We start from the raw sequence: 26,546 nt of genomic DNA, 5'->3' as shown, positions 1-26,546 counted from the left end.
AAGATGTGCCCTTTTGAAATTGTGTATGGTTTCCTACCTCGTGCACCTATTGATTTGTTGCCTCTTCCATCTTCAGAGAAGGTTAATTTTGATGCTAAAGAACGTTCTGAATTGATTTTAAAAATGCATGAGTTAATTAAGGAAAACATTGAGCGTATGAATGCTAAATATAAACTTGCTGGAGATAAGGGTAGAAAACATGTTGTGTTTGCGCCTGGAGATCTTGTTTGGTTACATTTGCGTAAAGATAGATTTCCTAATCTGCGCAAATCAAAGCTAATGCCACGTGCTGATGATCCTTTTAAGGTGTTAGAGAAAATAAATGATAATGCATATAAACTTGAGCTACCTGTAGATTTTGGGGTTAGTCCCACTTTTAACATTGCAGATTTGAAGCCTTATTTGGGTGAGGAAGATGCGCTTCCGTCGAGGACGACTTCATTTCAAGAAGGGGAGGATGATGAGGACATCAATACCATTGTTACACCCACAACCCCTACTGTTACATATATTGGACCAATTACTAGAGCCCGCGCACGCCAATTAAATTACCAGGTACTTTCATTTCTTGGTAATGATTCTAATGTTCATGAGATTATGATGCTGCCTAAATTGGATACATTTGTTTTGCTTACAAATGAAGGGCCTAGCTTGGAGAAGGATGAACATTGGAGCAAGAACACGCATGGAGTTGATGGCATGCACAAGGGGATCAAGAACGGAGTTACAAGTGATGATTTCAGGACTTTGAAGCCGCCATAAGGAGTGCATGAAGCCTTGGACGAAATATACAAGATGCCACTTCATAATATTCGTCCATAGGCTATTCTAGGTGCTACGTCACCTTATTAATGGGCCAGACCCATGTAATTTCGAAATACTTAAGTATAGGCTATTTTTAGAGTCCGTATGTGTGGGGAAACAAGATTTAGGGTTGGTTTCGGACCCCACCCTCAAGGGCCACGAAATTCCCCCCTCTTCCTCCATATATACAGCCCTTAGGGCGTCGTTTAGACTTTGGGTTTTGTTTAGATTAAAAGTTCGCCATAGCTGCAACTTCACGTACTTCGTTTGTGTCCAACGACCAGACCAAGACGTCACAGAACCCTACCTTGATCAATAAAGCTTTCATCTTATATTCGCAATATCCCGATTGCAATCTCAGTTTCTTGCTTGTTCTTCGTTTGCTCGCAGGAAACAGACCCTCGTGGTCAGGTTGATCGTGCTCCGGCATGGTCAATAACCCTCGGAAGTTGGTTTAGCGATTGCTAAGGCGCAACGTCTCGCACATTCATAGTCGGATCGTCAAGGTCGACTCCCACAGAAAACGATAGCCACCATCTCATCAAAACATCGGGACACCTTAGCCTCTATCAGAACTTGTTGAAGGCCCAAGAGAGGATGAAATACTTTGCTGACAGGAAAAGATCTGATAAACAGCTGGAAGTTGGTGATATGGTTTATGCCAAGTTGCAGCCATACAGACACACCAGTCTAAGCATCCACATGCACTTGAAACTACACTCAAAATACTATGGTCCTTTCAAGGTTCTGGAGAAGATTGGATCAGTGGCATACAAGCTACTTCTTCCTCCTGAGTGTAAACTGCACCCCACCATCCACATCAGTCAACTCAAGAAACACCTTGGTTTTGATGCAGTACCCAACCCAAAACTACCACTTTTGGATGAAGAGGGTCATATTCTCATCCAACCTGAAGCTGTTATGCAATGAAAACTGATACCCAATGTTCAAGGAGATATAAGCATATCGGTGGTACAATGGCTGGTCAAATGGACCAATCTGCCTGCCAACAAAGCTACTTGCGAATACGCCGCTTTTATCCAGAAAGTTTTTTCGGGTTTCCAGCCTTGAGGGCAAGTCTGCTCTCAACAGGGGGAATTGTCAGGATAGAAGCTTATCGACAACGGTTAGAATCATAACAGTACCGTTTCGTGTGTCCAAGCGCACCTCAACCATCGACCACGATCCTACGACAGCTGGAGGGCGTAACGATTCGCGCTCAAGTCGCCCGTCATCAACCGTAGATCTCTAGATGAACGACTCTGGTGGATGTAACCTTACTTTTGAATTTACCACAGCTTTGTAGCTAGCTGAACATGTCGCTGTCTCACTTTTCAACTGCTCAAGCCTTTTTAAACCCTCATCCGGCTTGTGGAGAGGGCATTTTGGATGTAATTGGGTTTGGCCCTTAAAGCCGTCGTGTTCCGGCTGGCGAACCCTAGTTTTGTGGCTCAGATCCACCCGCAATTGATCCACAAATTCCCCACCAAATTGAGTGATTTTCCTCTGTTCTCTGAATTTCGGTGACAGTCTATGCTCTGGTCCTGTCAGCGCGTCGCGGCTAGTTGTCCTCACGTCGTCAGACGATCGATTTCCTCACTAGTTCGCCCCTGCCGCCGGCTGCTTCCATCGTTCCGCATCTCACCTCTGGCTGCTTTTCGCCACCGGGAACACCTCACCTCTAATCTGTTTCCTGGTCTAGGGATCAGGACGGGACTGGCGTCATGAGCCACGGCTCTTATTTTTTTTTCTTCCGATTACGGCGCTCACCTCCCCTCACAGGACTTGTCCCACATATACACCATACACCTCTACCGTATTTGCGGATTTCCTCTTTTACTAATGAACAACAGCCTGACACGGAAATTTAATGCACCGAATCCCTAAGACATGCTGAACCGCCCAGACAGCGAGCACAATGTACTACATGTGTGCTCAAGTCCAAAAACACCCGTACTAAAAAAAGTCCAAAAACACCGGTACTAAAAAAAGTCCAAAACACCATGTACCAGTATTAGTTATTAGTTTTATTAACACTTATATCATCTCACAACTGAATCACCTTCTCCTCCAAAACAAAGCCAAGGTTCATATGCCTCTCGCTAGCGTCACTGCAGGTCCGCCTCGTCTCCAGTGACCCTGGGGCCATGTGACGCAGTGGATCCTGGCAAGGGGCGGCAGGATAGTTTTGTTGTTAGTCGTTCCTTCGTGTTTTGTTAGGATTTGTGTCCTGCTCAGGAAAAGAAGACGGCGGCAACTCCTTGAAGATGGAATAAAAGTCTTCCCGCCTAGCCCTCATTTTCGGTGATGCGTCTAGCATTGTTGGTGGGCCGGTGGAGGTGTGCCCCCGCGGATCTATCTTCGATGGATTTGCTCGGATCTGTTTGTTGTTCGTCTATATTTTTGTGTCTTTGGGTTGGATCCTTTTGATCTACATTCTTTTCATCGGCGATGGTTGCTGTTCTGGTGCGCTGGTCCTATGAAACTTTAGCATGACGATTTTCAGACTGTCTATTAGAATAAGTTATGCCTGACTCCCGCAAGGGAGGGATGATGACGGCGGCGCGCCTTCGGCTCGCTTCAGTGCTTGTAATAGTCGCTAGGTGGTCGATGGATCTGAATATATTTTTTATTATTTCTAGTTTGTTATACTGCTATGATCGAAGATAAATAGATCGAAAGTTTTTTTTTTGAAAAAATAAAAAATGCTCATCCGGCAAAAAAAACAACACTTATATGCTCAGTCTGTAGCTCTACGTGACATTCGTTTTGGGCTAGAAAGATTAACAGACATGTGCTATTTAAATTTTCCCGAAATATAGATAGGAGTACATAATAAGCGACCAAAACCGCGCGAAGCCTCCATTATCCAGCAGAAGTAACGAACACCGCACCTTCCTCGCCTCAGTCACCGCCGCCGCTGCCGGCGCTCTCCGGTTACCCGTTGTTTGTACAACATGATCCCGTCTCCCGCTCGAATCCTCATCTTCCTCCTACCCACCCCAAGTCTCATACCCCCGCCACCCGTCAGGCGGCCGCACAGAGCCTGGGCCGGAACCGCCCGCTGCGCCCCGGAGGCTGTCGCCGGCGGGGGCTTCGTCGTCATTGAGGACGACCTCTCTGAGCTTCTGCAGGTCCATTTCTCTTTCGATTCTTTACCCCTTTTAACCTGCTAGTTAATTTCCTCTATTCCACTGAAATAATTAAGGCCCTCTTTGTTTGGGTTGGAGCTTTAGCTTTTGGTGCTTCTATGCTCCTAGAAGCACAAGCTTAAACAAACATCAAATTTCTTAAAGGACCGTGGCAACAACCAATATGTTAGGATCTAGATCATGCTCATGGTATTTCTCATACACAGCTTCAGATTTGGGGATACACACGAGTCTCTCTCTCGATTACAGCCTGCAGAGAAAGAAGAAAGGGGAAAGTAGGTGGATGCCGTGTCGTGCCGTGTTCCTGATCCAAGCCCGGATGTCTCCTCCCCTGGCCTTCCCTTCCTTAAGTAGCGTTGGTCCACGCGGGGCCCACATACTTGCGATTGGGCTGCACGATCCGACGTGGACGACCGATGACGCGCCCCTCGCCCTGATTGGTGGATGCAGTTGGGTTGGCTGCCATGGCAGCATTCTGGGCGCTTGGTGTAGTAGCAGCAACTGGGTCGCTGACATCTCCCCCTTCTTGAGTCTCGGCTTGCCCCCAAGCCGGAATATCAGGGTAGCGCTCCTTCAGTGCTACAACATATTCCCAGGTGGCATCAAGGATGGCCGGATCAGACCAGCGGACCAGTAGTTGTTCGCGTCGACCGGAAGGGGTCTTGCGCCAGCGACGTGTGAGGATCTCCACTGGAGTGAGCTCGATGTCGGAGGGTTGTGGCAGAGTCGATGAAGCTGTTGTGCCTGGGGTAAGAGCTAGCCGAAGCCGAGAGACGTGAAATACAAGGTGCACCTTTGAGTCTGCTGGTAGCTCCAGTTTATAGGCAACAGGATTGATGGCCGCCAGCACCTTGAAGGGTCCAAAGAACCGGAAGGCCAGTTTGTGATTAGCTCGACGTTGGACCGAGGTTTGCACATACGGTTGAAGTTTGATGAACACTAAGTCACCTGGCTGGAAAGTTCTGTCAGTGCGTTTCCTGTCAGCCTGAACTTTCATGATGTTGCGTGCACGGTGAAGGTGTTGTTTCAGAACCTGCTGGATGATCTTGCGCTCCTCGAGCCATTCCTTGAGTTCAGGAATTTTGCATGTTGAGGCTGCAACAATGCCCCAGTGGCGAGGCTTGTGGCCGTAAAGAGCAGCAAATGGTGATGTTTTTAGGGCGGAATGATAACTCGAAATGTACCAAAATTCTGCAAGTGCTAAGTATTGACTCCACTTGCTTGGACAGGCGTGGATGAAACACCGGAGGTAGATCTCTAAGCATTGATTGACTCGTTCAGTCTGCCCGTCGGTCTGGGGGTGATAAGGTGTACTCATATTTAGTTCAGTTCCAATGATGCGGAAAAGTTCTTTCCAGAATTTGCTGGTGAAGACAGGGTCTCGATCGGAGACAATTGTTGCAGGTAGTCCATGAAGCTTGTAGACATTGTCAAGGTAGGAGTGAGCAACTTTGGCCGCAGTGAAAGGATGGCTGAGAGGAAGAAAATGTGCATATCGGGTGAATTTGTCCACCACCACGAGGATGCAGTTGTATTTGTGGGATTGAGGTAATCCGTCGATGAAATCCATAGTTACGACCTCCCAAGCTCCTTCCAGTACTGGTAAAGGCTCCAACAACCCGGGATACTTGACGCGCTCAGGTTTTGCTTGTTGACAAATGCAGCAAGTTTGGACATAGCGGCGGGTTTGCTCCTTCATCTTGGGCCAAGCAAAGAGATGGCGCAAACGGCGGTATGTTGCTGGAAAACCTGAATGGCCGCCCACCGTGCTATCATGAAACGCACGCATGATTTTCTGTTGAAGTTCAGGACCTCCACCAAGCCACAGTCTGTTCCGGAAATAAAGCAAGCCGTTTTGGACAAAGAACCGTTGCTTGGGATCTGGTTGGTTTGCTAATTTGGCAAAGATCTTCTGAACTTGAATGTTGTTGGTGTAACTGGCGACGACATCCTCTAACCAAGCAGGTTTGCATTCAGAAATTGCGGTTAGTTGAACTTCAGGGTGTCCACGGCGTGATAGAGCATCAACAGCACTGTTGGTTGTCCCCGGTCGATAGCAGATTTTGTACCGCAAACCGAGTAGTTTAGTGAATGCCTTTTGCTGCCAAGGAGTAGATAAACGTTGATCATCCAAGTGAACTAAGCTGCGTTGATCTGTTTTGACAGTGAAATCCGTTGTCTGCAGGTATGGTCGCCACTGTTCGACAGCCATCAGTATAGCATGACATTCTTTTTCATAAATCGAGAGGCCACGGTTTTTGGGGCCTAATGGTTTGCTCATGTAAGCTATGGGGTGACCTCCTTGGTGTAAGACCGCCCCTACTCCATAGTCACAGGCATCCGTGTCAATCATGAATGGTTGCGAGAAGTCTGGTAACTGAAGCACCGGAGTAGAAATCAAACTTTGTTGTAACAGATGAAAAGCAGTGTTAGTTTCAGATGTCTAGAGGAAGGGTTGGTTCTTCTTGAGTAGGTTGAATAGTGGGCGAGCTATGATACCAAAATGTTTGACAAATTTGTGGTAATATCCTGCTAGCCCGAGGAAACTCCGGACTTCTTTTGCGGATGTAGGTGTTGGCCACTTTTCGATCGTGCGGATCTTACTGGGATCAGTTGCGACACCTTTTGCACTGATCATATGTCCGAGGTAAGTGATCTGTTGTTGGCCGAAAGAACACTTGGATTGCTTCACCTTCCACTGATCAGCACGGAGCAATTGCAGAACTTGAGTGAGGTGTTGCTTGTGCTCGCGGAGAGTTTTACTAAAAACCAAGATGTCGTCAAAGAAGTCCACAACACATACTCTGTTCACTGACTTGAGAGTAATGTTCATGGCCCCATTGAAGGTTGCTGGTCCTGCAGCAACCCCAAACGGCATGACACGGTATTCCCAATGGCCCGAGTGTGTTTGGAAAGCTGTTTTATATTCTTCCCCTTCGGCTAAACGGATCTGATGATAGCCAGCACGCAGATCTAATTTTGAGAACCATTGCGCCCCTCGAAGTTCATCAAGGAGCTCATCTATTACCGGAACTGGGTATTTGCTCACAACCGTCATGGAATTGAGGCAGCGGTAATCCACACAGAGACGCTAGGAACCATCCTTCTTCTTAACGAGCAAAGCTGGAGAGGAAAATGGACTGTTGCTTCTCTGAATAATGCCGGCGTCTAGTAGTTCCTGAACCTGTCGCTCAATCTCCGTTTTGAGCTCTGGTTTGTATCGGTAAGGTCTCAAGTTAACCGGTTGAGCCCCTGTGATGAGTGGTATCCGATGGTCGCAAGCCCTTCTTGGAGGTAGTGAAGTTGGTTCCTCGAACACATCTGTGAACTGCTCCAGAACACGGAGAATGTCAGTGGGGATTGGAGTGTCGGCAACACCTTCTTTAGATAAGGTAGCCAAGTGAACCACATAGGCAACTGAACCTTGCTTGCAAGTTTTTAGAAGTTCAGAAGCAGAGATGACTGAACATTGTTGTTGTACAGCAGGAATTCCCTGGATCTCTACAGCTCCTGTGGGTGTTGTTACAGACAGGTGTTGGGCTTCCCAATCAACCTTCATTGGGCTGTGTTTTCTGAGACAGTCCATGCCAAGGATGGCGTCATAAGCCCCCAGAGAAATGATCTTAAAATCAGTACAAAATTCATGGCCCTGTGTAAACCAAGCACAACGAGGAATGTACTGATTGCACTGAATAATTGCCCCATCAGCCACTTTAACTCTGCATGGTTTTGGAAGTGCAGTTTGGCCTTGTAACTTAGCCGCAACTCGAGTGTCCACAAATGAAGAGGAACTTCCAGAATCAACTAACAGAAGCATCTCTCTGTCCTGGAGCCAAGCCTGAATCTGCATCACATTGGGGTCGGAGGATCCATCAATTGCTTGGCGAAACAGTGTACATAAATTGTCTTCATTACTCTCTGGTGAAATTGGGACGGAATTGTCACTGCCTTCTGTATTTGTGATCATGTCCAATAGTTCTTCAACCACATGGATTTGAACGGTGTTCGGACAAGTATGATCCTTACCCCACCTTTCTCCACACTTAAAACAAAGGCCACGAGCACGCGTAAAGGCCCTGAGTGTGCTGATCTTACTGTTATCACCCGTTGCTCTGGCTGCATCAGTACCTCGTCGATCCTCTGCAATTACTGTGGGTGCGGGTGGACGACTGAAATATGGTTGAGCAGGAATTGGGCTTGGTGTGGCCTTGTATTGAGAACTGAATGACTGCATCTTCCCTTTGCTGCTCTGAAGGAGAGCCTCGCCGTCGGCCACTTCCTCCTGAAGCAGGGCCAGCGAGCATGCGGTGTCGAGATCAGGAGGGCGTTGGAGCAGGACCACCGCCCGAATATCCGGTCGAAGGCCCTCCACAAATCGCGTCAAAAAGAAGTGCGGGTGAGTTAGTTCAGAGTATGAAATCAGGTGATGCATCAGAGTCTCAAAACGCTCAATGAAATCAGCAACAGAGGTATGTTGTTTAATGGCGTAAAATTGCCTAAGCAGCATCTGGTGCTTGTCTCAGCCAAATCGAGTGGAAAGCAGAGTTGTAAATTGCTCCCACCCCATGTTACTGATGCGTTTCTGAACGGACTGCAACCAGATGGCTGCAGTGCCGGAGAAGTGCAGAACGGCCATTGAAACCCAATAGGATTCATGGACAGCGAACATGGTGAAGTATTGCTCGCAAAGTGTCCGCCACAGCTGAGGATTGTCGCCCGAAAAAATAGGAAACGACATGGTCGGCGGTTGGTGACCCATGGCTGTGAGGATCGGTGCAGATAAGGTAGGGGGGATGGCGACCGTACCCGTGACCGGAGGGGCCGCCGGTGACTCCCTGGTCACCTACGGGGATCCTTCGGGAAGATGCGTCACGCCGTGGCTAGTTTGCCCGTGGAATTCGCCGGGCGCCGTGAAGAGGGGCGGCGGCGACGGCGTTCCACCAGGAGAGGCCGGGGCCGCAGGTGACGCAGCCTGCAACGCGGCGACGGAGAGCTCCAGCTTAGCGAAGCGGGCTTCAAGCTCTGGTCTCCAGGCGGCCAGAGCATCGATCCGCTCGGTTTGTGCATCGAGCGCCTTGAGGATGGAGTTGGTCTTGGCGTCTGCGGCGGCGGCGTTCGTTGGACTTGGTCTCGGCGGCGGCCGCGCGTTCGTTGGCGTTGGAGTCCAACCGATCGAGGTATGCGCGCAGTTCGGGATCCATCCTTGAGATGAGCGCGGCGCGAGATTGGTGTTGACGACGGGTCTCCAGATTTGACGTTGATGAACTGTGGTGTGGCGGAGGGACGGCGGGAGGGTGGTGGTTGGTCTCTGATACCACGATGTTAGGATCTAGATCATGCTCATGGTATTTCTCATACACAGCTACAGATTTGGGGATACAAACGAGTCTCTCTCGATTACAGCTTGCAGAGAAAGAAGAAAGGGGAAAGTAGGTGGATGCCGTGTCATGCCGTGTTCCTGATCCAAGCCCGGATGTCTCTTCCCTTGGCCTTCCCTTCCTTAAGTAGCGTTGGTCCACGCGGGGCCCACATACTTGCGATTGGGCTGCACGATCCGACGTGGACGACCGATGACGCGCCCCTCGCCCTGATTGGTGGATGCAGTTAGGTTGGCTGCCATGGCAGCGCTGTTAGCTGCTTGGTTGGCTGCCATGGCAGCATTCTGGGCGCTTGGTGTAGTAGCAGCAACTGGGTCGCTGACACAATACATGTTATAAAGTGTCGGTAGAGGTCTAGCAGTAGTAATAAATTGGGACCCTGCCTAAAAATTGTAACAAATTGGGCCTCTACCAGTTATTTAAGAGCTATGTTACTGATGTTTCAAATCTTTTATGCTGCTTGGTTTGTTTCAATTGTCTGTATAATTAAAAGAATCTGCTTTAGTTTGAGGAAATTTCTGAACAGTGGAGGATGACTTCCAGTTGCAGATATTATGATACCTGAGCATTGGGACAAGACCATGCCTAAAAGGGCCAAGGATAAGTGCTATTATTTCTTTAAGAGTAACTAGCGCATATGCCCGTGCGTTGCAACGGGAGATATTTATTACGACAAGCAATGGGAGAGAAATGATGTGTCCTCCGAAAATAGTCTCCGTAGCGGTGGCCGACAGAGCTAGGAGCTGCGGTCTTCTCGTGGGTCATGTTTGGCCGATGAGATCTTGATAGTAGTGGGGTTGGTCGGCGTCTCCTATCACAGCGTAACCAAATGTATTACTAATTGTAGCACATAAATCAAAGACTCGATGACATGCTGCTAGCTAGTTGAACAAACACGTTCTATTGACCAATGGCAAGCGCGGATATGTAAGAACATAATGCAGCATCAGATTTGAAACATATTTTAATTTTTTAAACCTATCATAAAAAAAAGAATGAATTTGCGTATATTCTTTGAAACATGAACATTTTTTGAAATTTCAAACAGTTTTTGAAAATTCTGAATATTCTCAAAAGACATGAGCAAAATTTTAAATTGGAATATATTTTCCTAAATTCACAAAAAAAATTCTGAAAACATGAACCTTTTATAATAAACTGAACATTTTTTGAATTAGTGAACAATTTTTTTTAAATGGTAATATGTTTTGAACATTCAGAAAGTTTTTGAAAATGTTTTTTCAATTAAGAAAATTATTTTAATTTTGTAACCATTTCACAGAAAAAACATTTTCAAATTTGAAACATTTTTCTAAATGCAAAAAGAAACATTGGAAATTTTGAATAATTGCATAAAATATAAACATTTTTTGAAAAATTGGGAACTTTTGTTTTATTTTGAACAAATTTCAGAACAAAAACAAAGTTCTGAACTTTTATAAAACAATTGTTTTTTAGACATTTGAATATTTATCGATAACTTGAACCAAAAATTAAAATTCTGAGGTTTTTTGAAAATTTCGAATTTATTAGAAAAGAAAAAAACGAAATTAAACTTTGAAGGGTAAAACGTAAAAATAATTAGGAAAGAAAAAGAAAAAGAAAGGAAAAAAAGACAGAATACAGGATAAAGCGAAAATTGGCCGGCCCAGTATTAGGCGACTTGTGTGAAACTTTGGGTATTTGACGCTCTGTGCGGTAAATAGGGTTCTGCCAGTTGTTTGCGTAGGAAAATAAGTGGGAGCAACTAGTTAACGAGCGCTCCTTCGGGAGCCTCGCAACGATCAGCGCCACTTGGCGCGCTCTCAGCCATTTGCCACGTGTCGCGCTTTGGACGCTCCCTTCAGATTTTGTTTTTTTATTTTTCCGCACGTGTTTTCGGCTTTTTAAACGGTTTTTTCCAGTTTTTTCGACGTTTTGGTTTCCCCCGGTCTTTCTTAGCTTTTCGATCAGATTTTTTTTTCGTTTTTTTGTGCGAAAAAACGCGTTTTCTTTTTTTTTTCCTTTCGCGAAAGTCACGGTTTTTCTTCCGCGAGAGGCATGGTTGTGCTTTAGCAAGAGTCACGGCTGTGCCTTTCGGAAATGAAAAAAAACGCGTTTTCTGTTTTTTTTCTTTCTTTTGCGAGAGTCACGGTTTTGCTTCCGCGAGAGGCACGGTTGTACTTTCGCGAGAGTCACGGCCGTGCCTCTCGGAAAGGGAAAAACAAAACGTGTTTTTTGTTTTTTTTCTTTCGGGAGAGTCACGGTTTTGCTTCCGCGAGAGGCACGGTCGTGCTTTCGCGAAAGTCACGGTCGTGCCTCTCGGAAAGGGAAAAAATACACGTTTTCTGTTTTTTTTTTCTTTCGCGAGAGTCACGGTTTTGCTTTCGCGAGAGGCACGGTTGTGCTTTCGCGAGAGTCACGGCCGTGCCTCTCGGAAACGAAAAAAAAACGCGTTTTCTGTTTTTTTCCTTCCACGAGAGTCACGGTTTTGCTTCCATGAGAGGCACGGTTGTGATTTCGCGAGAGGCACGGATGTGCCTCTTTCGGAAAGGGAAAAAAAACCATGCTTCCGGTCCGGTTTTTTCGCTCGGTTTTTTTCATCCGGTTTTTTCGTGAAAAAAAAGTTCGTCAAAACCTATCAACATGGGATCTAGTTTTGAAGATCTCGACGCGAGGAATCCAACGGTGAAAACGGTTCGAGATTTGGACGCACGGTTTAAGAGATAAAACGTTTTGAATAAACGGATCTATGAAAAAAGGGAAAACTCCCAGGTTGCGACAAGTGGCGCGCTGCATGTGCGCCACTTGTCGTGACCTGGGAAAGTGGAGTGCTCTTTGCAACGAGTACTCCTTAATTAGTGATTTCGAAAATAAGTGGCCTTGCTGCACTGGGCCTCAATGCCCGACCCAAGTACGAAATCTGGACAACCCGTTTTTCTTTTCTAGCACACGAAAGCAAAAAAAATTAGTACCACCTCGGATAAAAGAAAAATCTTTTCGTTGGTGAACGGATGAAAAAAGCGGAGAAACACACCTTGCTTTATTAGTAGGTATAGATATAGATATAGATGTTACTGCTCTCGGGGTGGGCCTAGAGCAAAGGTGACAGGGGTGCACCGCCATAGGGATGTGCATCGATGAGCTTGAGCATCAGATGTCACATGCATGTAAACATAGGCCATGTCAAGAGGAAATTAAAAGGTGTACCCGGTGCTCTGTGGACCCTTGTAGGTTGACTGTAGGTCTGCCCCTGACTGCTACGCGCCGAACCTGTTTTAATACAAAACATGATCTTATGTCCATCACAATTCTATGCTGCAAAGTCGTTTACCTTGTGTCCAATGGTAGTAGCCATGTCTCACATATGGAAAGTGATGGTTCGAAGAGGAGCGAGTTCACCTTGTGTCCAATGGTGTATAGTCGAGGTCTCATCTTATGTATCCTTGGGGCTTGGAGAGTAGTCGGAGTGTACATGAGGATGAACGTGGGATGCTCTGCATCACAGACCCCTGGCTACCCGGGCCGTAGCCTGGGACGTGGAGGGAAAAAGCTTCGTTGTCTGTGTAGGTACAAAATGGGGTGATATTAAAGGCTATTAAAGGCTAAATACACAGCTCACCATGCAATACGAGCCGGACAACAATCGGAAAAGAGATATTGGATGGTATCCTATTTATGAAAGAAGCTACGTTGCTTGTCCCCCTTGCCACATATGTTTAATCAGATTGTCCTTAGTAAGGATGACTTTCGGCATAGAAACCAAAGGAACAATTTGATCTTTGAAGGTATTTTAAGACGACGCCACAATCTTTTAGATTTAAACCTGACGCTTAAATTGGTGCATATTTTGTCTAGTTGTGTATAAACTGGGTAACATATGAGATATGAATCGATCCTTTTCAGATTCTACCTAGGGATTTACGAGATAATCTGCAGAATGAACCTAGAAGGGACCAGCTGTTGGAGGTAAAAAGTTGAACTTGTCTCAACCTCTGTCTGCGTCAACCACTCTTGAGACGATCATATTTGAATATTCCTTTGAAATAATTTAATTAGCATAAACTATCGCAACTGATGAGTAGTGAATTAGGTTATTCTAGATTTGGGGAGACGACCCGAGGCACGTTTCCTTGGTAATTCTGGTGGCCAGTATCTACGGGATAACGAGGTATGCAACTGTAAGTTAATTCTTAAAAAACAGTAGGATAATTCTAATTTTGCAATATTATATTTGATTCCTGTTTTTATACTTGTGTTAACAATATTATTAAATGAAATCATACCATGAAATAAAAGAGTTACAATAGAGTCACACATATTCTTTCATCACAGTGTGGTTGGTTTTATTCTCATATCGATTATGTCAGAATTATGTATTAGTAATTACTCTACCCATAATTTTATTAAGTTCGATGCAAGGCAACTAGGCCAAATCATCTACTTGCTAGCAGAGAGATGGCAATGGGTAGGGTATGGGCGGGTACAACCCCCTTCTGCCCAAATCCATACCCGCAGAAACTTTCTGTACCCACCCACTTCAATACCCATGGGCATAAAACTGAAACCCATGCCCATACCCATTGGGTATCCTATGCCCAATGGGTATCTAGTGGGTATAATATGTAATATTTACATTTTGACGAAGTAAAGAAATGAATCTAAAATTAAAGTGATGATGGGAGAGCATTCTAGCACCTACACAACCTCCTCCGGTGGGTGGCCTCTTGGAGGCGGCAAGGGAGTAAGAGCAACGATTGGTGGAAGCCCAGCATAGTGGGAGGCAGCGATTGGAACCTGGAATGGCTGGATCGAGAGTTGGACAAGAGTCTGGTGGCGATGAGTCGAGATCTCGTTGTTTTGAGCAGTCACAAAGGACATAGGAGGACTGGTGAGCTGGTGGTTGCGGGCCTATGAGCTATGGCTGGTTTATGGAATAAGGGATTTGGGATTGGACTATAGGAGTTGGATGTTGACCCTACATGTCATAGGAGCAATTTTCATTTTTTTTATTCTGGGTATCCATTGGGTTACCCATGGGTAAAATTTCATACCCATGCCCTACCCACATATTTTGTGGGTATGGATACCCATACCCATGTGCACAAACTATAAAATCTTCCAAAGTCTCATCCATGTCCGCTGTTTTGTGGTAGGGTACCCATACCCATGGGCAAAACTGCCATCCTAAGCAGAGTACATGTGTTCGCAACAAACATTTCCTGTTCTTTTGATTTGCCTTGTTAATCTGACAGATTTCACAGCTAGAGTTGGAGGAAGCTCAGAGAGCTGTTGGAGAATTTGGAGGTGACAACCGTGCAGGAATTGAAGGTACATTGCATAGAATATCTGCAATAAGGAGTAGAAAAGGAATGGTTGTTGGTTTGACCTGTCGAGTTGGCCGTGCCGTCAATGGGCATGTTGATATGGTCCGTGATCTTTTAAACTACAAAGAGAGCATTCTGTTTTTGGGAAGGTATGTCTCCTCTATGCATCAACAATTTGGATTTTTTTTATCAATTTGAAGATGTAAAACAAGTTTGTAAATGTTTCATGTTCCATTATTGCTCAGTTCATGGAGATGCTAACAGGATTACAACATTAAAATACATTTTATTCAGGAACATGTAGATGGTTTCCTTAACGAAGAGGCAAATGGTTTTTATCTACTAATAATGTCAGATTAATAGAAGCCTAGGTGTTAGGCAAACATACTACCTGTGATTAGTGTCTGTTATCCCTTTCCATACCTAGTATCTGCCGTAATTAGTGAAATCAGGTCATTATGGTTAGGATTTTAATTGGTGATTATTTCCTTGTGTAGATCTCATGTAATCTGCTATATGAGATACGAGGAAGATCACGATTGTGTCCTCAGAATCTCAGATACAAGTGTTTTTTTAGGCTTAAAGAAAACGATTGTGTCCTCAGATACAAAACATCCATAGGGGCATGCTTAGGTTGCTGCCATGTTTTACCACACTTTTTTGCGCCAGGTTTGACTTTTTCATGGCAAGTATTTGGTTATAAATACAGCTATGGCATATGCCCCACTTATATATCCTCTTGTCCCACCTCTCACAGGCTAATATTTTAGGCAACGTTGGCCTTTAGTGTGGCGTGTGACTTTGGCAACCACAATAAGTGTGGTTAGCCAAGTATTGGCCCCTGGGGCTCTACGTGTTCACTTTATTTATTTTCTTAAAAGTTCAAAAGTTCACCTATTCTCAGAACAGATACTAATGGCAGAGCTTTCAGTATTTCAAGAAACTACAGTAATTTAGTTCAAAGGTTCCAGAATGCTCCGGGACTAAATTCATATCATTATCGTTATTAAGTAATGAGGACAGACTTCTCTCTCTGGGTTTTCCGGTTCAAAAAACATGAGGACAGTAACTATGCTAGGCAGTGGCTACACTTCCTCTCCTCTGCAATCCCTTCTAGCTGAATTTGTAACAATACTACTGTTGTATTTCTCCGACCTCCTTTGAGTGGTAATATATTCAGGTGGGGAAGCCCCCCCCCCCCGTGACCGTTCAAAAAAAAATTCATTATTAAGTAATCTCTCAAATTGTAGAGCCAAGATGTTCTAGTAAAGCAGGATGCGGTTTCTTTAAACTTTGAAAACCATTTTGTTCAGAGCTTAATGGGTCCTTGAATCTTTGGTTAGATTAAATAAAATTATGGAATCAATATTGTTTCAGATTAGCTATTCGGATACACCTCTATAGTTTCAGATATGTTCTAGTGCTATGCTTTATTCTGCATAGCACGTATTTTATTGATGTCTGATGTTGTGCGTCCATAATCTTTCAGAGCTCTGGAACAATTTAATTCAGCATTGTATTCCAATTCAGTTTGATATTTTACTAACAGTTTTGTTTGGACAGACCTGGGGTTGGCAAGACTACTGTTATGCGTGAAATTGCACGTGTTTTAGCGGACGAGTTCCAGAAAAGGGTGGTATATTAAACAATGTTACAATCTTGTAGCTTTTTTATTATGGTTCTGTTTCCTTATATATAATTCCTAACACGTTCTATGGGTCCATTGATGTGTAGGGCAGGTAATTGTAGATACAAGTAATGAGATTGGTGGGGATGGGGACATTCCTCATGCTGCAATTGGTGGCGCAAGAAGAATGCAAGTACCTGAACCATCAATGCAACATAGAGTGATGATTGAAGCAGTTGAAAACCATATGCCTGAGGTGGTCATTGTAGACGAGATTGGAACTGAGGCAGAGGCGCAAGCCTGTCGGTCAATTGCAGAAAGGGGTGTAATGCTTATTGGTACTGCCCATGGAGAAAGGCTTGCAAACATCATAAAGAATCCAGTTTTATCTGACTTGGTATGCCATTATTCTCATAAAGTTACATTATTATCCTCGTAACTTTGCTTAGATACACACCACACCCTTTTATTGCAGAAATTTCACATGGTATCAGAAATGCCAAACTTGAGCTTGTTCTCTCATAAGTAGTTCACCTTCTTCTATCTTTAGGTATGATAGCTTATACTTATCCCAGATATTTGTCCAACATTATTGGTCGAAGATGGATAGTGAAGATAACGTCATGCCATTGTCCTACTAAAACTTCTTACAGCCATGCTTTTTAGATGCAAAGTTCAAATATTTTAAAGAAGGAAGAGATTTTCATCCACCTTCAAATAAATATACCAATTGTTATTTGTTGAAAAATCAGGTTGGAGGAGTAGAAACTGTCACTCTTGGCGATGAGGAAGCACGTGCACGACGTACTCAAAAAAGTATACTGGAGCGGAAGGCCCCTCCAACATTTCCTTTTCTTATTGAGATGAGGGAGCGACACTATTGGGTCACTCATCGGGTATGCATATTTCCTGCTTATTTTAAATGGTCAAAGAACATGAATATATGCTTTTTCAGTTTTGTGCAACATAGAATGCAATGCTGTGTCTAGAACTGTAGAGGAAACCATGAACAAGTATCAGACTTGCATGTTGATAAACTATAATATATCTCATCACTTTAAGATCATGATGTATGTGTTAGTGGGATTCTTTGGAAGAGTAAGAATTAATGGGGGGGGGGGGGGGGGGGGGGGGGGGGGGGGGGGGCGCGGGTACAAGAGCACCAAATTCCATGGCGGTCATACATATCCCAATTCATGGTTTTGCTTCAGCAGTTCTATCTTTAGTCTGTATCACATTGATCATTTGTAATACCTTTGTTGACGTATAAATGTATTGCCTAGTCTCTTCCATTAGATCGGTCTTTTGGTTGCATTGGCTAGAGCATGCACTTCTACGTGGTATCAGAGCCAAGAGGTCTTGTGTTCAAGACCCGGCTGGTGCAATTAAATTGCAACCCACTTTCGGTCCACGTTTAGGCCTGAGGGAGCCACACGTGAGGGGGAGTGTTGACGTATAAATGTATTGTCTAGTCTCTTCCATTAGATTGGTCTTTTGGTTGCATTGGCTAGAGGATGCACTTCTACAACCTTCAACAACGACAACAACAAAGCCTTCAAGTTTGGTGTAAAGTTGCATTACTATATCTTCATTTGTGTGGCCTGAAGGTATTACAAATGATCCTTGCTGAATTTCTACCACTGATTGTTACTGCATTGCTCTTCTTATTTTCTAGCAACTAAGGAAAATCTTAAAACTTAGGAAGCTACCTGAATGAAATCCAATCATATATTTTTCAAGAATAAATGTACTCAATTTGATGTGGTATTCTTTTCTTGTGCAGACTGAGAGGAGTGTCGATATGCTACTTCATGGCAAGAAGCCACTAGTTGAGGTAATATCTATTAACATGCCTGTGCAGTTTTGTTGACGTGATAAATTTCATGGCACGGCAGAAGACTGACAGTTTTCAAGTTTGCTTTTCCTGTGAATTTTATTTTGAACTATGACTTTTATACCGTTGTACAATTTGCAATTTCGAGCTAGAGTGTTCTAATGTTGAGTCTATAGATAGATTAATGAAATTATCTAGATGATTATTTAGTTCAGAGGACCATTCTTTAGTGAAGCAAAACTTTTGTATCTCTAGCACTTCTGTCCATGTAAGAACTTAAGGTAAATGTTGTAAAGCATTAGTTGATGCCTTTTCACATCGCAGGTCAGGAAAAGGGATAACGAGTTTGAGGTTATCATTGAAAGATGGGCAACATATGATGGAGATGGACTCTGAATCCCAAATTTCAAGTTATTATTTCTTCTGCCATGCTTCATTTTCTTCATACTTGCGGTCTTTGTGGATATTTGGTACAAATTCTATGGAGCTTGTTATTCTAAGGTACTGTAATGGTGAGATCCTGGTTCCTAAAGTTTGTTGAGCTTATTTAGCAGAGTATAAAATAGTGATATTGTTACTCTTGCAAAGGAACTGATGCTGCCCATTAAGCATAGTACACAGCTCCATACCTTTTCTATATATTCTTCATGATATCAAATGTCATTGTAAATTCCTTTCCCTCTCAAAGTGAGTGGGACTGCTGACCCCTTCTCTTCCCTTTCCACCCCCCTCGCCGCTCCTGCGAGGCAACTGGGTCAAACCCTAAATCGGCGCCGCCCTTAGCTCCTCGCCCTTCCCCCCCTCCCTCGCTGCCGCCCTTAGCTCCTCGCCCTTCCCCCCTCCCTTGCTGCCGCCCGAGGGCGCGGTCGGGCCGTCGGCGGCGGTAGGCCCTCTGAGTCCTCCTGCTACGTAAGCGCTGGCGCGGGGCGGCTCCCTGGACCGGAGCGTGGCACTGGCACCGGGCGGCATAGCAGCGCGACGGGTAGAGGCGGTGCCTAGCCGCCTTTGCCTCCCCGCGGCAGGCGGCAAGGTGGTGCGGTACGTCAGTGGACCATGTTGAGGGGGTTGGGTTGGTCTTGGATACCAGGGTGCCAAGTCTCGTGGTGGGAGCGTGGGTCTCGTGGGTGGAGCTCGTTGCTCAGGTGCTGCCTGGTGGCCATGGCCGTGTGGTGGCGTGGTGCCGGGGTGTGACGTTCGATGGCGGTGGTGCGGCGGTCATACCAATGTCGGAGGCGATGTGTGTGGGCCGGCATGAAAATTTGTTCTGCCTTCAGGCAGGCCGGCAGCGATGATTTTTGTGCCCTTTTGGAAGGCACAACGACGACCCTCATTGCCCATCGTGTTGCTCCAGGGAAACCCTGATCCTCAGATCGGGCGGTGACGACACTCTAATGTTGTACCCTTCCTGAGGGCGCCGCTTACGAGCTCACGGTTCTGTCATATGCGGCTTCGTCTCTTCGCGCTGGCATGTTCACTGTTAGATAAAACGAGAATCAAACGAGACACGAGACTCAGATTTAACGTGGAAAACTCTTATGGGAAAAGAACCACGGATGCACGAAGGCGCAATTCACTATGATGGAGGAGTATTACAAGCACGAGACGATATACCGTCTTTAGATGCGACTACATGGGGTATAGATGAGGGCAGTACATAAGAGTCCTTGGAGGACTCATACGCATCGACATCAGCGCAACGCCCCCACACCGTTTGTACTACGTCTAGTCCAACACGATAGAATTTGGATCACAATTTAACAATCTCATCCTTGAGCCAAATTCCCTCCAGTAGTTGAAAAAAGTAAATAACTCCACCCAAATCAGCATAAACACTTTGTGCGTCAAAGTCCATAGGACTAGTGAGAAATACCAACTAGGCCTGAGCAAAGCTCAAACTTATTCGTAGGAACTGACTTCGTCATCATATCTGCAGGATTATCATGAGTACTTATCTTGCATACCTTGAAATAACCTTCAACAATAACGTCTTGAATATAGTGAAATTTGACATCAATGTGCTTCGTTCTCTCATGATACATTGGATTTTTGTAAGACATATGGCACTTTAACTGTCAGAAAATATGGTAGGGCAAGATGAATCTTCACAAAACTCAACATACAAACCTCTCAATCGGATAGCTTCTTTGCATGCCTCAGAAATAGCCATATACTCGGCATCCGTAGTGGAACAAGCCATAATAGACCGCAAAGTTGATCTCCAACTCACAACACAACCACTAATGGTGAAAACATAACCTGTGAGTGATCTTCTCTTATCCAAATCATCAGCAAAATCAGAATCGATAAAACTAACAAGTCCATCTCTAGTTTTTCCAAACTGTAAATAAGCATTAGAAGTACCTCGTAGGTATCTAAAAATCCACTCAACTGCTTTCCAATGCTCTTTTTCAGGATTAGCCATGTATCTACTGACAACACTCAATGCATATGATAAATCCTTTCGAGAACAAACCACGGCATACATAAGTGAATGTAGGACCGAAAGTATGTCTAGAGGGGGGTGATTAGACTACTTGACCAAATAAAAGTTATCCTTTTCCCAATTTAAGTTGTAGGCAAGTTTTAGCAATTCTACCAAGTCAAATACACCCTACACATGCAAGTCTAATAGTTGTGCAGTGGAAATTAAAGACTTTGCATATCAACATAATAGTTGTGCAGGGATAGGAGATTTCAAACGCAATGAAGACACGATGATTTTTGGCGTGGTTCCCATATGCGGTGTCATTGTATGTCCATGTTGATAGAGACTTCAACCCATGGAGGGTAATGGTCGAGTCCACAGAGGGCTCCACCTACGAAGTGTCCACGAAGAAGCAACGTTGCCTATTCCATCATGGCTTACGTCCACGAAGGACTAGCTTCACTTGGGTAGATCTTCATGAAGTAGGCGATGTCCTTGCCCTTACAAACTCCTTGGTTCAACTCCACATCTTGGAGGCTCCCAAGTGACACCTAACCAGTCTAGGAGACACCACTCTCCAAAAGGTAATAGACGGTGTTGTTGATGATGAACTCCTTCCTCTTGTGCTTCAAATGATAGTCTCCCCAACACTCAAACACTCTCTCACAGATTTGACTTTGGTAAGATAGGGGATTGAATGGAAAGCAACTCGGGGAAGGCTAGAAATCAAGGTTCAAATGGTTGGATTGGAATCTATTGATCTCAACACATGAGTAGGTGGTTCTCTTGTCAGAAAATGACTAGTGGAAGTTATGTTTCGTTCTAATGGTTCTCCTAGAGAGTAGCTGGTGGTGGAGCGGTATAAATAGGCAGCACCAAAAATCCAACTATTACAAGTCTTTTACCCAACTCGGTGACACCGACATGAAAATCTCGGTGAGACCGACTAGTGCAAAAGACTTGACCATTAGTCATACGGGGCTAGACCCGGTTTTGGCCGATATTTCACGATTGGAGTGGATTCCCTCGAAGAACACGGGGAAGAACATAGAGAAATCACAAGGGAAAACACTCAAGAACAAGTTCAATCACACATCCACTAGACAATCAAACACACAAGATCCACAAGGTACATGAACAACAAAGGGAAAGGTACATGGTAAAGTTCATCCCAAATCCAAAGGAGATGGGGTCTTGATGATCTAGGTAGATCCTTGCCACACGGGGGTCTTGAATCCCTCGGGATCTTCTCACATGCTCACATGGAGGTCTTGAACTCCATGGGAGTGGTCTCTCTCTCTCTCTCTCAAGAGGAGACGGTAGGAGCAAAGCTCACATACAAATGAGCTATCATATTTGCTACCCTAACTAGAGGAAGGGGAAGGAGTATATATAGGCTAGCCCACGAAGGGGTAAGTGAGGAGGGGTTACATGGGCCTCTGGCCCGGCTGTGCGCGTGCAGGTGCCGGTCATCTGGAGGATGTCGGTCGTCTGGAGGCTCGCGGGGGTCCAGACGTCTGGAGGGCGTTGGACTTCCGACGTTTTTGGCTCTGGACAGGTGGCATCGGATTTCCGATGGGCGTCGGTCGTCTGGTCGCTGGGACTCGTCGGACGTCCGGTGGTCGTCGGTCGTCCGGCCACTGTAGGGCTCGTCGGATGTAGCTCTTCTAGCGTCTGGGCTGCATCAGGTACCGGATGTCCGGTGGCGTCCGGACGTCCGGTGGCTGTAGCTTGTAGCAGTTCCGTTTCTTCCGTCTTCGCTTCCACGCTTCCCTCGCGAATGGTGTAGGTGATCCTTGGCGCTTGCACTCCTCGTCCGTGAAGCTCTGATAATACCTATGCATGCACACGAGTGGAGTGTCAAGTAGTATACCATCGTCGAAGGGGTCAAGTGAACACGCGTAAAGGAGATGATTCACCTTTGTGTAGGTGAAGTAGATGTCGAACGTGTCACTTGCCAAACAAACTCTTGACATGGTGATGTCCGTAGGTTGCTCCGCATCACCCCCCCTGGGAAAGATTCAACATCGGATCGAATACCAAATCACCATGGGAAAGAGATGGCTTCGTCGTGTAGAAATGGACGATCACTAAGTACTCATCATCTTCAAGGTCGGAATGGGCACTCTCCAATGTTGCACCATCTTGTGGTTCCTTCAAAAGGAGCAAGGATAACAAACACTTGGAAAAACAAATGTGGTTAGCGTTAGTGCAAAACCAACATTCAGGAGGTGATTCCCCAACAAGTGTCGTCATCGAGCATAGCATATGGCGTGACAAAGGATTGTGACATGACATATAAGCACATCAATCAAGCACAAACAAATATATCATGGGGACAAGTATGCAATTGTGAGGTATAGATGCAAATATGTTTGACAAGTGAACAAGCATCTACCTCAAGGTCATATCAAACATGCATCAAACACTCATTGAAAGGTCTATGGTAGGCATAGGAAGCATTCACGACACCAAATAAAATGAAATGTCTAAACACATGGGTCAAGTGCAAAACAATCTGAGCATAACATGCATAGGGTGTATAAAGATAGTATGGCACTCAACATGATAGAAAGAGCAATTGTTCATCATGTGTGAGGCAATCAAGGAAAGCATGGCAATCAATGGGACATATGGCATATGTGAAGAAATGACATTGTTGCAACCAAACATATGATAGGAACAAGTAAGCCAAGAATTGGATGCAACACACAAGGTATATATGTCATGAGGCATGGCAATGTGGCAATGATAAGTCGAAGCAAGATCTCTAGCAATGTGTGCAATATGTCAAGGTGCAAGCAACACATGAAGTATGATCCACAATATTCATGCTCATAGTTTGGGGGTTCTCAAAAGAGAAGGATATCACCTTGAAAGCATGTCCTTGTGCGTCCTTCATAATGCCGAAGCACAAGCAAGTACGATGTAGAAGCATCGTGATCGAAGGTGGTTCGCTCTCAAGAGCTCGAATGGTCAACTCATGGGGATTGGAAGTCGACACCAAGTCGAAGTATCCTACACATGCACAAAAGAAAGCAAAGAATGTATGCACATGATAGATAAACACATCATCCATCATGATGGTTCTCTTCTCCTGCACATAACCATTAGTAGCAAAAGTGCATGAATAATATGATGCAACAATGTGTATATTCATGTCACTAGGCATATGGTGCAAAGAAGGAAGGCAAGCATGCTTTACAAGGACTATGCCAAAATCTCCAAATATATGCGAGAATGCTACGGGTGCAATCTCATGAGCAAGAGTATAATCATTGTTGCATTCAATACATGGCAAATCATCTAGCATGAGAGAGGTAACATATGGAGACATATGACAAGAACCAATAGCAATCATGTGTAAAGCAAGGCAATGGTTATCATCAACCGATGAAACGAGCAAGTATGAATCATCGTGATGCAACAAGGCAAGCAATCTTAGTAACCAAGTCATGCAAGCTAGTAGTGCGAAGATGCAACATACTAGAAGAAATCATGGCAATCATGTCATGTGAACAAATAGTATGCATAGACAATGCACATGACATATCGCAAGCATGAACACAAAGCAAGATCATAATATCATCATAGGAATGGGTCATAAATGGAACATGGCAATAACAAGCAATATCTCCACCAAACTTGCAAATACATATACAAGTACGAGAATCAATCATCATGTGTAATGCAAAGCATGGGTCAAAAATGCATGTCAAAGGCATAGGAAGGGGCATATCATGCAAAGTGAACATGACAAGATGGGCATATAATATGTATTGGACACTAACCCATAACCATGTGAGGGCCATGTAGAGGAAATGCGTGAAGTCTTTGCGTGAAAGGAGCGGTGGTAAGGACAATTCACGGGATCCCAGGTCATCGTTGCTCTCACAGGAAGAAGCCTTCACGGTATTGAAAGATAAGTTGACACATGCTCCTTTACTCCAACTTCCTGATTTTAATAAGACTTTTGAGCTTGAATGTGATGCTAGTGGAATTGGATTAGGAGGTGTGTTGTTACAAGATGGCAAACCTGTTGCATACTTTTTTGACAAATTGTGTGGGCCTAGTCTGAACTATTCTACTTATGATAAAGAATTATATGCTCTTGTTCGAACCTTAGAAACATATCAACATTACTTATGGCCCAAGGAATTTGTTATACATTCTAATCATGAATCTTTGAAACACATTAAAAGTCAAGCAAAACTGAATTGTAGACATGCTAAATGGGTTGAATTCATTGAGACTTTCCCTTATGTCATTAAACACAAGAAGGGTAAAGAAAATGTTATTGCTAATGCATTGTCTCGTCGTTATACTATGCTTTCACAACTTGACTTTAAAATATTTGGTTTGGAGACCATCAAAGATCAATATGTGCATGATGCTGAATTTAAAGATGTATGGCAGAATTGTAAGGAAGGGAGAACTTGGAACAAGTTCGTTCTTAACGATGGATTTGTGTTTCGTGCTAACAAGGTATGCATTCTAGCTAGCTCCGTTCGTCTTTTGTTGTTGCAGGAGGTGCATGGAGGAGGATTAATGGGACACTTTGGCGTCAAGAAGACGGAGAATATATTTGCTACACATTTCTTTTGGCCAAAGATGAGACAAGATGTTGAGCGTTTTGTTGCTCGCTGCACAACATGTCAAAAAGGACATCAATACCATTGTTACACCCACAACCCCTGCTACTATACATACTGGACCAATTACTAGAGCTCGCGCACGCCAATTGAATTATCAGGTACTTCCGTTTCTTGGTAACGATTCTAATGTTCATGAGAATATTATGCTACCTAAATTTGATACATTAGTTTTGCTTACAAATGAAGGGCCTAGCTTGGACAAGAAAGATGAAGCTTGGAGCAAGTTCAAGCATGGAGATGATGGCATGCACAAGGGGATCAAGAATGGAGTTACAAGTGATGATTTCAGGACTTTGAAGCCACCATAAGAAGTGCATGAAGCCTTGGACGAAATATACAAGATGCCACTTCATAAATTTCGTCCAGAGGCTATTCTAGGTGCTGCGTCACCTTATTATTGGGCCATGCCCATGTATTTTCGAAATACTTAAGTATAGGCTGTTTTTAGAGTCCGTATGTGTGGGGAAACAAGAGCTAGGGTTGGTTTCGGACCCCTCCTCCAAGGGCCACGAAATCCCCCCTCTTCCTCCATATATACAACCCTTAGGGCGTCGTTTAGACTTTGGGTTTTGTTTAGATTAAAAGTTCGCCATAGCTGCAACCTCGTGTACTTCGTCTGTGTCCAACGACCAGACCAAGACGTCACAGAACCCCACCTTGATCAATAAAAGCTTTCCTCTTATATTCGCAATATCCAGATTGCAATCTCAATTTCTTACTTGTTCTTTGTTTGCCTGCAGGAAACAGACCTTCGTGGTCAGGTTGATCGTGCTCCGGCGTGGTCAATAACCTCTCGGAGTTGGTTTAGCGATTGCTAAGGCGCGACTTCCTCACACGCTTGTAGTCGGATCGACAAAGTCGACTTCCTCCAAAACTATAGCCGCCATCTCATCGAAAGATCGGGACCCTCGCCTCTATCAATTGATGATCACTCCAATGTAGGACAAGGAAATAGCACAATTGGTACTAGCTCTTGTCGGTTTCTCACACCTACACAAGTAAAAGCTTATGGTGGAGCTTGGTGAGGATGGTGGCACAATATTTGATGCAATTGTAAGTGAGCTTCAATAATGTTGGAAAATATTCGCAAGATGCAATGTAACAAGTAGACCAAGCATATAAGGTACACGGAAACACACACGCAAAAAGATAGGTGGAGTCGTGCAACCAAGGGTGAGCCAAAATGTGGAATCCACAAAAATGCTCTTGTGGCACAACACTAGAGAGACGCTAGCACGATTGCACAATAGGCGGATACAAAGAACTTGTGCACAACCTACTTAGCAAAAATGCAACGACTTCTATCCCAAGTATGCTCTATGCAAGGTGTTTCTATGATATGACCCAAGATGATCTAGTATGACA

General features: G+C 44.6%; 1 protein-coding gene across 5 annotated transcripts; it reads left to right on the top strand.

Moving 5' to 3' along the window:
• The first annotated feature begins 3,632 nt into the window (after positions 1–3,632).
• Positions 3,633–18,738, top strand: LOC125508561 (uncharacterized protein ycf45). 5 transcript variants are annotated; one of them, XM_048673314.1, is made up of 9 exons: positions 3,634–3,938; positions 13,220–13,282; positions 13,407–13,484; positions 14,578–14,789; positions 16,204–16,276; positions 16,380–16,664; positions 17,020–17,163; positions 18,051–18,101; positions 18,426–18,738. In XM_048673314.1, the coding sequence occupies exons 1-9, from the start codon at positions 3,762–3,764 to the stop codon at positions 18,495–18,497; spliced, it is 1,155 nt and encodes a 384-aa protein (XP_048529271.1). In that variant the 5' UTR covers positions 3,634–3,761; the 3' UTR covers positions 18,498–18,738. The 5 variants fall into 5 exon arrangements, with proteins under 5 accessions (XP_048529273.1, XP_048529271.1, XP_048529270.1 ...); XM_048673313.1 differs by having other exon boundaries at positions 14,569–14,789; positions 16,204–16,273; XM_048673312.1 differs by having other exon boundaries at positions 14,569–14,789.
• The last annotated feature ends 7,808 nt before the right edge of the window (positions 18,739–26,546 follow it).

Source organism: Triticum urartu, chromosome 5, assembly GCF_003073215.2.
Source record: "Triticum urartu cultivar G1812 chromosome 5, Tu2.1, whole genome shotgun sequence".
NCBI lineage: Eukaryota > Viridiplantae > Streptophyta > Magnoliopsida > Poales > Poaceae > Triticum > Triticum urartu.
Note: the sequence above shows the minus strand (reverse complement) of the source record. Positions and strands in the feature narration are given on the sequence as shown.